Below are 13,072 nucleotides of genomic sequence, written 5' to 3' on the forward strand. Positions count from 1 at the left end.
ACTTGGGTTGGATGACTTTATAACACCCGGTAAAGCTGCTAAACATGAGACAAAGATGACATCGATAACAATACAGCTTAATGTTGCAATCTGTTATGAATAATATCTGCAGGGATGTACACCCCAGTTCTTGCTCCATCAATCTCTCTTTTTCTCTCCTTTGCTTCATCCATCACCATCCTCTTTGGTTTCTCCGCCTCAGTTTAGCTCTTTTTAGTGTCAGCCATTGTATCAAGCAGCACGGAGACGGGCTAACTGGCTAGTGCCGTAAAGGCGTACACACTTCTCGTGAGTTAAATGCAAACTTACATAGTGCTTTAAGCAGGGAACAATGGCGTTAATTTGTGTGGACATGGGAGAAAGGCTTTTTCACTGCTGAAAGTTGCTGTACAATTAGATCGACTTAGAAACTACTATTTTGAGATGGAAATGTTACCTTTGTTGCTTTAATGTGACAAACCCCTTTAAAATGTGTTTGTAGAATGAATGAAATTGGTACACAGTAAATAGATATGTGATAAAACAAGAATAAGACACTTTGACACCCTCATTACATCCTCAGGAGATTGACCCTGTGGAAAGCTCACCCTTCCACTAAGACTAATCCAGCAGTCAACATGTTAATCGTCTTCTTTGGGTGCCATGCAGCATAAGCAATCTCTTGCTCATACACTGAACTCATCCTGTTAACTCAGCATAAACATTTGAGTTTCAGGGATGGGATCCTATTTTATTATAGCTATATTAAAAAGATGAAAGTCTTCATTATTCATTTAGTTAATTATTTATTCATTTACTTGTCATGCGTGTTATGAGCCTTGAATGAGAGTTCATGAACTTCCAGTGCCCCCTTATAATCAGAACAATTTTGTTTTCCTTTGTAATTAATAGGCTGTTAATGCATAGTGCATTTAAGAGAGATGAAGAGAAGGAAAACAATGCAGAGAGCCCGAATGAGGACCAGTGAGAGCCCCCTCGGTCTGGTCTGCCGGGCTGTCAGGCTTCATGTGACCTGTTTGTGACGATGCAATGTGACAGCAACGGAGACAGTGCGCTGGGGGCCATGTCCTTGATGATGAACTCATCCACTACAATCATCACTCTATCTCCTCCCTCAGTCTAAGTGAAAACACACATACACAAATGTGCACAAAACAAAACAAACTGCCGACGAACACAGGCCCACACGCACACTCCACATCCCCCAGCCCCTGCAGCACTCGCCGACCTACATCTGGTGTGAGAGAGTGCAGGGGCTAAGGTTGGCCCAGGCCAGCCTGCCCGCCCCTAGCAGACAGTGGGGAGTGCTTATGTAGCGTGTGACGTGTTTGAATGGAGGAGTACACTTGCTCTGCTCTTTCTGTTGAAAAAAAAAAAGAAAGTGCCCCCAGCCTTATAAGGTACAAATCTGTACACAAGTATACCCAGTCACATGAACACACACGTGAAGAATGTGAGCAAGCACTCATCTCTGTGCTGAGCTTCAGAATAGACCCTTTTAATTGCTCCTGCAGATCAGTTTTGATAACATCTTGTCCCCTGTTCACCCAGCTGTGTGCTCTTTAAGCTAATGATGCAGTTGCTCAGGTCATCCATGTTAAGACAGTGGACTGTGCTGCTGCCGAGGGAAGCTTGTTAGTCTGATTATATCTGGTGGTACCTCTGCAGGAAGATGCATTCAGGCTTTAGGTCTCCTCAGTCGTGGAGGAAATACTCAGATGCTTAAGTGAAACTACTAATGACCACATATACTACGACAATAGAACCACTTACAGTTGAAAAAAACATAATTTTCCAGATTAACACTATTTCTTTCCTCTTCTGAAGTATATACAATGAGAGAAATCACAAAAAAAGCCGTCTCACTTGTGTATCAACACATAATGTCTCAGCGGCTTGTGATGCTCACTTCACAGTCCTTCACATGTATTCGGTAACTAATTACCTGACACATCTTTGGAATACAGATTGCATAACTCCCACCTGCTGGACAAGTAGGGACACACACATTAAGAGTCACATACACACATACACACGAACACACACACACACACATGCATACACAAACTCACCCCTGCAGGTTGATGTTGTCAAAGTGGTCTGAACAAAGACAGAGAGCCTGATCTCACATCAGAACGTTTTATATCCATGTATTAAAATGGAATAAGGCCAATGAGAATGTGTCATGGTAACTATATGTACAATGAAACAGATAAGATGAACCACCCTGGCAAATTGCAGGATCAGCTGCACATTAATGTAGAATCAAAAGTAGGCTGGCTGTTTGCCTTCTTGGAATAATAACATTTTGTTTTCAGGAACATCTACCAAAAAAAACGATTTTACAGATTGTCTAATGTGGTTTAAATGAACCAGATTGGAAAACCAAATATTTTAGATAGAACAGGACTGGTTGAAGCTTTTAATTAGCTGGAATGTATCTAACAAGGAAACTTAACAGATTACACATTAAAGTCTGTACTACTGCATTTGTTGTGCCTGCAGATGAACCATTACAAGTCTTATAGCCTACCTTGAGTGATGTCACATGAGGCATCATCACCCAATACTTGGCACTTAAGACAAGAGTAAAAAAAATAAAAAATGGAAGTGTGGGGTGTACTGATCTTTCCAGACCTCGGTAGCATGCTCCTGATCTCCGCTTGAAGTTAGCAGCCCAAAGCTACATTAGCTGCTTCTTGCACAACACGCCAAAACTCTGATGATTACATCTTCGTTGGTCCAGTTGCATCATGGGTAATTTGAAGGGCAGGTTTTGGTTTTGACACTTCATTAAAAAAAACAAAATCTCTGGTTTGCTGCATAAGTTTAAAAAAAAAAAAAAAAATTCTCAAATTGTTCATGATGTTCTATGAGCGCTACGTGCTGGAATGGTAAAATGTTTTTTTTAAAGTCATAAATAATACATGATTTGTAAACATTCCTAAAGAACTGTCTTCAGCTAATGCATTTTTAATGACTGTTTTAAGTGTGAATCTTCACATCTGAGTGACTCCTGTACTCCGAGGAAGTTGATATTTTCATTTGAACACATTCTGCCGCTCTGTCTCACCCATTAGCCACTGTTCACTTAACCCAGTCTGCCGCATTTCAGGAAACTTCCCACATCTTTGATTCACCTCCTCTTACTCTCAAACTTTCTCACCTCTTCAAATCACCTGTTCCTCATTTCACCTCTTTCCTCATTCTCTCCTTACAGTCTTCTGCTGGATTGTTTCGTAGTCATCATTATGGCTGTCTTCCTGTCATGTTGTACTTTTGACCCTGCTGACCTGCCACCTGCCTTTCCCTGAGAAACATCTCTGTCCAACCTAATGTTGCTGAATGGGAAACTGTTCCCTGACCATCACTTACTTACATCATACTATCAGTGTCTGACTGTGTGCTTACGTTCTATGGCCTTTTTTCTGGTCCTGTCCATTACAGATATCACCCTTAAATTATGGATCATATCCCCAAAGCCAATAGAGTGAAATCAGGGATTTGGCTTGGATTGTTCTTGTTTTAAAAAAAACAGCTTGCTCTTAAGATTCACTTTATAATGCAACTATCATATTTGATTGATTAAGCATTTGATAATAAAAAAAGCATAATAAATCTGCACAGTTGTCTTTCCATTCATCAGCGATTAAAACCCAACAAACATTATGATGGAAAATTAAGAGAAAGGAAATATTCAATAATGCAACTGAGGGATTAAACTATGAAGTCATCTTTACTTTCCTCTGGTTTATTTGGCAGGGACAGATGCTGTATACATGGAGAACTGAACAACCATTTTCCAATGCACTGCACGCCAGCAGTTAATGCTAATTTCCAATGCAACATACATGATAAAAAAATATATGGAGAACAGGCTCACAGTAAGAGCTATGTTACATTTGGTTGAAAGTTGTAAAAACTTTCAAAACTTATCAGCATGCACATATACAGATACAAACCCCACACCTCGCCTACACATACATACACACATACACACATGCACACACCCGTAATAAACATTCACTAGTACATATACACATAAATACATATATATACAGTACATACTTCTAATATCTAAACACGAAACGATATGATATGATGCATTGCGATATGAGACGAGACGATATTAAACAACACAATACGCCAGACAACTATATAATTTCATACAAAGCAATATTATGGGATGATTAGTGATTCTATAAGATACGATACGATACTGTAAGATATTATATGATACAATACAATAGTGAACAAAAGATTCATTTTATTACCCGGTATTGAAATTTGTCTTGGACTGAATTGCCGCACTCATTAAACAATACAACAATATAACAAAGCAGTATCTCCATGTCTGTAAACGACTATATGGTGTGAAAGTAGGGATTATCCCTCTTCTTGATTATCTCATCAGTGGAAATTCACCACATTAAACACATCCAGTGTTTTGGATTTAGTCCAAAAGAAAATCCACTATTCTTTTGCCAATGTGTAAAATGTGCATGCACATGTGTATGCTGTCGATATGCTCTATATAAAAGGCTTGTATTCAAATTCATTACTACTTTCTATTCACTGTCTGCACTGTGTAGGTTGTTCATTAATGTTCTAATTTTCATACTGTGACAAAGGTAGGCGTAATGAGCTCTGGCTGCAGCCTACATCCTTCCAGTCATTGCTCTAATCGGTTTTTTTCATTTTATGATTCATTTGTGTTTTTAAGCGCCCAAGTTTTGACTGCTTTGACTGCTTTCATGTCGGCCTTAATTCATCATTCCACTTTCTGAACCTACAACATAATAAAACATTTAACCATAACAGGTGGAGTCGTAGCAGGTAGAAAAACTGTTTTCATAATGCTGCAAAATCCTGATACATTTTCTTTCAAGGTCACTGTGAGGATGTTTTGGTTAGGAAAACCGGGCTTTATTGCGGAGGCAAACTGGGGAGGAAAAAGTAAGGCTGACTCTATAACACTTCTGCCCTGTACAATTTCATGTCATGGGCTGTCAGAAAACAGCAGAGGCATTAAACCTCTTCCCCGCTGTCAGTTTAAAAAGTAGAACACTCAAAAAATAAGATAGAGAAAGACTACCCATTCTAGCATTATCTACCCACCCACACTCACTGAAACAGAATGTAATACAGCTACAATCATCAGAAAATCACATCACTGTCATGGATTTGTCGTCTAATAGCGGCAAGAAATCATCCACGCTCAAGTTATTCCCAATAAGCTTCATATTTGCCTCATATGTATCAGTATCACTGGAATCTTCTCTCAATCATCATCTGAGTTCAGCACAAGGACCTTTTATGAAAACTGTTTTATACCTTCAATTTTATTTTATTTTTTTACAAAAAGCAGGTAAAGCAGAGAGCTGTAGTCTACTGTCCTCCTGGTTTTTGACTGGACTGGTGGGTGGTGAAAACCTGTCTTAAACTGATTTTCTTGGTTCTTTCTGTAATAAATGCTTTTCTAAGTGGGCAGTCAGTCAGCGGGAGAGGCTCTCAGGTCCCGGTGACTCACCTGGCAGCCTCCGTGGATCGCCCTACTTGTCAAAACCCACTCACAGCCGTCTAAAGTGGACATGTTTCCAACGGTCTGATTGTGTGGATTATGCAATTTAAGAACACTTCATCTCTATTCTGCAGACAGCTTTCAGGATGACAGATTTCTGAAGACGTAGAAGCTTCATTTTATGGCAGAATAAGAACAATAAATCTCATATTGAATTACTGAGATTTTTACAAGGGGAAACACCGAGCTGATTATTTCCCCCATGTTGTTATAGCTGCAGGTTGATTTAAGGGACTCAATACTGTGCAGCACTTTGTATAATAAACTTGTGGTTTTCAATTGAAAGATTTTTTAACAAATAAAGAGATGAGTAAGTGATTTATTTAGATGTAATAACTACGACCAAGTATTCATTCAATACTTGTTAATAATCTCTCAGTTTATTTTTAGTGCATGCTGGAAAGAACATTTACTCAAGAATTGTAGTAGTACTGTTTGTGTTTCCTTCCTGTGTTACATGTTTATGTATGTGTATACCTGTGTACCAACTGTGCAACTGTGTGACAATCAATTCCCCACTGGGGGATAATGAAGTATTGTTATCTGCAGTAGTAAAAGTTTTAGACATCTGAACCAAAGAACTTCAATTAATGTCTAAACTTCTACTTCAAGGAGCAAATATTGTTCTTTTACTCCTCCTCTCCATGCAGCTCTTACTGAATCACTTCCTCACTGGATAAATAAAGTTATGTTTGATTACAATTGATTTATTCTCAGGTCAAGTTTCAGATGTGCACTAAATCCTCTAAAGTTCTGATATATGGTTTTTGTGAGGCTAGTTAATATTATTAGCATTAATTTTTCTGTTCTTTACAAACACCTCATGACCCCGGGTAAGATCGTTTGATAAGACTAAACTGGTAAAACTCCACATCAGGGCTACATCAGTGGAAGTCCTTCTCCCACATGGATCCATATTTATAAGCTTTATAATTACTCATCATTGTTTTCTCCTCCACCAGTGTAACTGTTGACGGCTGGAGCAGCTGAACCTTCGTTTTATTTCAACAATTTAAGGTCAAACGTAATTTTTACAATATTTTTTATTCCTCACAATCCCTTAGATTTAAACCGCATAACTGGAAACTGACCTATCCTCCACAGTCCCAGGTTTAAGTACTCAGAAGCCTGAAAGCTTGCAGTATGATGTATTTGGCACCATCTAGTAACAGAAAAAGGAATAACAAGTGAATGATCATTACTTCAATGATTCCCAGTGCCTAACTTATGAGTATATCAGAGGAATCAACCTTAGTTTGGGACAACAATTAACTACCATGAAGTTAACAACAATATTCTTGATTTGAGTATGACAATCTTGAAACATTCTCTTTTTGCCTGTTTTTTTATTTACAATTGGATTAAGTGCTAAGCAAACATGAAGTCATAAATTACAACATGTACCACTGGCAGTTACATTAACACACATGGAGCCTTGATACAATGCAAAAAAAACATTGTATTGAAGATGGTCACTGAATAAATGATAACTGTGCTCAATAAAAGATACACAAATATTATACTTTCGGTAAATGCATCAGCAAAAACTGACAAAACAAATTGAAATGGCGTCGACCACCACAGTTACTGTCTCTGGTCTTTCACTCATGCACTGGTGGTCTATGATAACACCACACAGACACACGTCAGTATTTTGATCATTTACAGCTGTGTTACAGTTTATGCCCAAACATTCTTCTCCCACCCAAGCTGTGATTTAGCACAACTCCGAATCTGTTTCCACATTCCTTAATATGTCTGTGCACAACTGCACACGCGCACACTCACACACACACGCACACACACACACACACACACACACACACACAGTCAAACACACACATTCTATAATCCAAGGGTTCACGAGGCACTACGTATTACTCCAGCAGTCCAGTCTTTCCAGCAGTCTGAGGTCTCCCTGGTCCAGTGTACCTTCACGACATGTATTAAGTCTAGCTGTAGTAGATGATCTCTGGTATCTGCCCGTCCTCCACTGAAGTACCGTTGTTATTTCCAGGTGAGCTAAAAAAGAAGAAGGTTGTCTTGGTCCCTGTTGTTGATTCCTGGGTGACTTTCTTCAGACCTTTCGTGCCATAATGGGAGTCTGGACCCTGAGGTGTAAATTCAAATTCAGTGGAAAGGTCAATCCTACCGTGGTTTAAAACAGATGGTGTTAATTCATGCACGTTCTTAAAACCACATAATTCGAGACCAACCTTTAAGGTGGCACATGCAGTGTAGCTGACACTTGGTAGGATCTCAACAGGCTCCTTGAACATCACTCTGAAAGTGCTCGCTGTGCCGTCGCAGCTGAAGCCTGTGTCATTCTGACCCAGGGTGATGCGTTTGTCGCTCTCTAAGATCTACAGAACAGGATAAAGTCTTTAATGGTTGAATAACAAGGGGCAGAGGAAGAACTACTCAATACAAACTTTAACTGAGGTGCTTGGGACTCTCAGTTCTTCTGTTTGGTGTTCTGTTTTTGTGGAAAGTAACTGGAAGGATTGGCTGTGCCAAAAATTATCCTCTATGTAATTTTTTTGTGTTGACAATATCCTACTCACTATAGTGATCTCACACTGTAGCACAGTGGAGATGTGACTACATGGGCTATGCTTTAGATCCCCAAAACATCTAGATACTTCACTGATACAAATGTCAATCATTTTAATCCTTAAAGACATTTTACACTTTTCATTTAAAAGTAATGAATGCAAATTACCAGACAGGCTGCTTAAGACGATGTCTTTTTCTGTTACATTCCTTTGTGGTATATTTTATATCTGTAGTGTTATGTTGTTTTATGTTTCTTAAAACTGTATATTTATTACACTGTACATGTAAAAGCCCAACAAGGAACAAAAGCTACAAATTAGCAAAAGTTATAAATGCTGTGCTATTCTTTAAGTTCATGCTCTGCAGTGGAACTGTGTTCAATTGAATCGTCCCCATCAAACAAAATATCTAAATGCTTAAAAGGTATCTGAAATAAAAGAAAACAGATTATTCTAAATGTTTGTTTGAAACAAGTGTGAGTATCTGTTCTGAATAAAAAATATTCCACTCAAATCAATGAGAAAAACACAAATATTATTGGCAGTCTAAGTTTCTCCATCATCATTTTGACTTCTTACTGACAGAACTCACCTGTATGTTGACCTGATAGTCAGTGGGTCCATGTATTGAACCATATAAGCCGAAACCCACAATGGATATTCTTTTGTTAACATTGAATCTACAGAGGTAGAAACACAATAAGAAAGAGAGAAAAGACGTTTAAATACAATTCCAATCGTTTTGTCTTTTCAGATTAACAATGAACCAGTGATGTTAGTGGTCATACCTGATTCTGTCGCTGGTACCACTGTACCCCCATCGACTCTCAACCTGCTGGAATCTATTAATGCTGCACTCCTCCCCCCTGAGGCAGCAGCGGGGCCTGTCAATGTAGTCGACCCGTGGTTTGGGGTTTACTGTAAAGTGTAAAAACAGATTTACCACGTCCCGATCGAACAATATTCCAGACTGGGCAGGCCCTGTGGCACAAGAGAGAATATCAAGCTGGTTTCTGTGGTTCGAGTTGTATGGAAACATCAGGAACATGACGAATATGTTTAGTAATGGCTGAAATGGTTAATGTAGTGTTGAAAAAAGGCGTACCATTACAGGATTAAGCCTTTTTCATGCTATGCTTACCTGCAGCAAACTCCTCAACAGTCATGAGCGGGAAGCGGATGAGCGGGAGGGCTTTGCCCAGAACCTTCTGTTTGTTCTCCGAGGTCGGGGGAAGCTGTTGTCTGTAACACTCGGCCTCTGCCCATCGTACCACCGCCCCGAACAGACGGTTCTCCCTGATGCTGAGTGTATCTCTTTGTAGCACTGCACATAAGGTGTCTGCACATAAAACACAGTGGTTACATTTTAATTCATCCACAATAAAACAAACTTCAAAAATCAGGTTAATGACTCACATACCGAGGTCAATATCTGTAAAGCCCTCTGCGTTTATTGCATCTGCAGTGCTTTTGTCTATGGTGTCCAGGCAGAGACTGGCAAGTTGAGGCTCATCGAATAACCTTGCCTTGATGAAAGCATCAAAAAAAAGCATCATTAGCATCTTATAAATGTCATTTATATGATTTGGAACAAAAGAAAATAGCTTAATGTTAGACCAATGACTTTTTTTGATGCAACTCTCAAAATAGATCTGTCCATATCTTCTAATCCAACATGGTCTGATATTAGAAATCCTACATTTAAGAGTATTCAATTAAGATAACAGTAATGACAAAAAGCTGTGGAAAATTGCCCTTTAAAAGTCATCAAATGTAAACAAATAAATAAAAGTACTAGTAGAAAAATCAACGACACAGTTAATTAAGAGTACACAGCTAGGCGTGTTACTTTTGTTTTCTCTGGGCTGCTTTATAGAAAGCTTCTCTTTCTTTGGCAGCGATGGATTGAAAAGGGAGTTTTGATCAGAGAGCTGCTGTACAAGCAGCAGCCTGATGTTTCAGCCAGCAGTGGAACACAAAAAAAAGCTGATATCAAACAAACAGCAGCACAATCCAAAAATAGAACAGAGGATGTCATGTGAACTCAACTATCGATGCTTGGATGACAGTTTGGTGTCGACACAGTAAAAAATAAAAAAATGGCTTCCTCCCCCACTGTCTAAGCAGTCTGATAGTTTCCAGCAGATAAATAAGCGATGCAGAATTCTTATTAGATTATTTCAAACACTGCCCCAGAGAAGACCCTTACAAATCACATCAAGCTGTTATTGAAACCATCTATTGCTGCCCTGCTTCACCATGTTGGTGCTTTATGTCTTAAGAGGGGTAATACTGTGAATGTATTTCTCACTTTATCCTCGTTTCTTGCCAAGCTATGCCTTTTATTGGTCTGAGATGAGACTTTGATATAAATTCATGAAACATATGAGGTTAAATGGCATATAATTTTGGGTGCTATAAGCATCCAATTAAAAACATCAATAAAGGAATGTGAGCTTACCAATAAAGACAGATCTGACTGTCTCTTAATAATCAGCAAAAAAAAACATTTTTTACAGTTTTCATAGGGACTTTATTTTTGGTAGAAACAAGATCACGTAAATGCTGTTTTCTCTAACTTCTGCGCTTTGTTTAGAGCAATACACCATCAAGTTGGTAACCCACAGGTGCTGTGAACGTGTCAAGTGAGTGTACGAAATAGTAGATGTGAGGGATAATAACCTGAGTGAGGAGCATGAATGCGTTGTCGGCTCTGAGATGCTTGGTTAGGAACTCCACACAGTGACTCTCCAGAGCGGGGACGGCGTACTTCTTCGCCGTATACAAAGTCGTCATCACAGTCTCCGGACCAATGTGGACCTCATCAGAATAAAGGAACCTGTACAGAGGTAAAATCAGTTAAGTCATGCAAAGTGTGTTTTTTTTTTTTCCCTTAGGGAGACTTGTAAACCTGCCTACTTTTATCTAATGTACCCGACTGTAAGGTGTACAGAGACTTTGGGTTAAGCTCTGCAGCATGTACCCAAAAGACCAGCTTCTCCTGTTCACTGAGAACAAGCCTACAGAGTATCTTGAATACTAGACAGTAACATGTTTTCATAAATAAAATAAATCTGTCATACATTACACTATAAAGGTTTGGCCTCACTAATCAAGGTGTTCCCATAATATTGCAAATTCCAAGATCATTCTAATAGGTCTGAGCGCTTGATCACAAGTCCACAGCAAATACGATTGATGTATCTGACAATATATTATTTTTAAACTGTTTATAGTTTGGTCTGCTTCTGGGAATACTCACTGAGTATTGGGGAAAATGCTGTAAGAGTACCTTTAGATGAATGTTTTAATAAGCTTGTTTCATAAAACTAACACACACAATCACTGTCACAAGAAAATAGTAAATCCTCTTAACAATTTCGAAGCTAAATTCAGAGAATATTTGTCAGATAAGCTCGACTTTGAAAATAAGTTGATTATAAATTGCAGTCCCAGACTTGTTTTTTTTGTTGTTGTTGAAGAATGACTAACCCATAAATCAACTCTTTGTTTCGGGTCCACTGTGCACATTTTTTTTTAGCTGCTGCTGCTGCCACTGAGCCTGGGACTGTCTGCAATGGTTGCGTGTTAAATAATCATTTAACAGATGATAATTTCTAATATGAAGTGCAATGCATGATTAATAACCACATTAAATAGAGACTGGAGACATGTCTGATAACTTGTAGTTCTCTTAAGTGCTGTCCTTACCTGAGCAGGGCGAGGAAGGCTGCAGGCTCCACATCAGGCAGCTCGATTTCAGTCGACGTCGTGGCCATGCCTCCGTTAAACATGGCATCAAACACGGCGCTGCCCGCGGCCAGGACGAATTTATGGGCCGGTATCCTCTGGGCCTGTCTGCCCTTCCCGACGATGAACCTGACGTCGCTGAGCAGCTCGTTGTTGAAGAGGAAGGCGAAGCGCTCCTTCAGAGAGCTCTTCGTCGCCTGCCAGTTGTACATGGGCTCCCGGTGAAGGCCGAGGACGGGCGGGGAGGCGGACCGGGCAGGGCCGGAGGCTGGCACGTTGGAGAGCCCAGCTGCGGCTCCACACTGAGCCGAGTTGGACGCTGCCTCCTGACCGTCATGGTTTGACGCCAAGCCGCCGCCGACACTCCCGCCGCTCCCGGTCGCCATAACAACACCCTTCTATTTTGTCTTCCGCGTATTCAAGGACCGTTATCGACGCGTCAATATGCACCGACCGCACCTTAACGTGAATTTATTTATTTACGTGGTATCCATCGCTGTAGACGCCATCTCTCTTTGATGTGCAGCTAGCTTCTTGCTAGCTTACTAAGATTCACGCATGCGCACAAACCTCTTAACACACTTTCTTTTTTTTTTCGCCATTGAACTTTATTGATGAACGGCTGACGGCAAAGCAAGAACAAAGAACAATATAAACGCTATTGATTCTCAGAATAACGAGTAATTATGGAAGCCCATTTCCACCAGTTAAAACAAATGAAAATGAAAATAATAAAGTCAGAATAAATGTCGAAATTACTAGATATAAAGTCATAATAATGAGATAAAAAGTCAAAATTATGTGATATAAAGTCATAAAAATAAGATAAGTCAAAATAATGAGATAAAAAGTCAAAATAACGAGATAAAAAGTCAAAATAATGAGATAAAAAGTCAAAATAATGAGATAAAAAATTGAAATTATGAGACTTTATTATTTTCATTTTTATTTTTTTTACTGACGGAAATGGGCTTCCATAAATAATAAATAACAGTGATCATTTATTTTTAAACAGGAGAAAAAAACGTTCAAATAATGGTATTTCTTTGTTTTCAATTCTAATTTTATGTGGATTTATTAAAATGCAGCATAATGCTATTAATTTTATAAAATTAATTGAATTGATTTTTTTTTGGTATAGACAGCATTGCCTTCTATACTGGGTATTATTATTCACTTATTAAAT

General features: G+C 39.1%; 1 protein-coding gene across 2 annotated transcripts; it reads right to left on the reverse strand.

Moving 5' to 3' along the window:
- Nucleotides 1-6,907: 6,907 nt before the first annotated feature.
- LOC109987047 (BTB/POZ domain-containing protein 1) lies at nucleotides 6,908-12,440 on the reverse strand. 2 transcript variants are annotated; one of them, XM_020637995.3, is made up of 8 exons: nucleotides 11,848-12,440; nucleotides 10,819-10,975; nucleotides 9,557-9,662; nucleotides 9,278-9,475; nucleotides 8,925-9,054; nucleotides 8,729-8,816; nucleotides 7,798-7,944; nucleotides 6,908-7,692 (listed from the first exon to the last, which is right to left on the reverse strand). In XM_020637995.3, the coding sequence occupies exons 1-8, from the start codon at nucleotides 12,270-12,272 to the stop codon at nucleotides 7,534-7,536; spliced, it is 1,410 nt and encodes a 469-aa protein (XP_020493651.1). In that variant the 5' UTR covers nucleotides 12,273-12,440; the 3' UTR covers nucleotides 6,908-7,533. The 2 variants fall into 2 exon arrangements, with proteins under 2 accessions (XP_020493651.1, XP_020493650.1); XM_020637994.3 differs by having other exon boundaries at nucleotides 8,925-9,117.
- Nucleotides 12,441-13,072: the final 632 nt, after the last annotated feature.

Source organism: Labrus bergylta, chromosome 3, assembly GCF_963930695.1.
Source record: "Labrus bergylta chromosome 3, fLabBer1.1, whole genome shotgun sequence".
Taxonomy (NCBI): domain Eukaryota; kingdom Metazoa; phylum Chordata; class Actinopteri; order Labriformes; family Labridae; genus Labrus; species Labrus bergylta.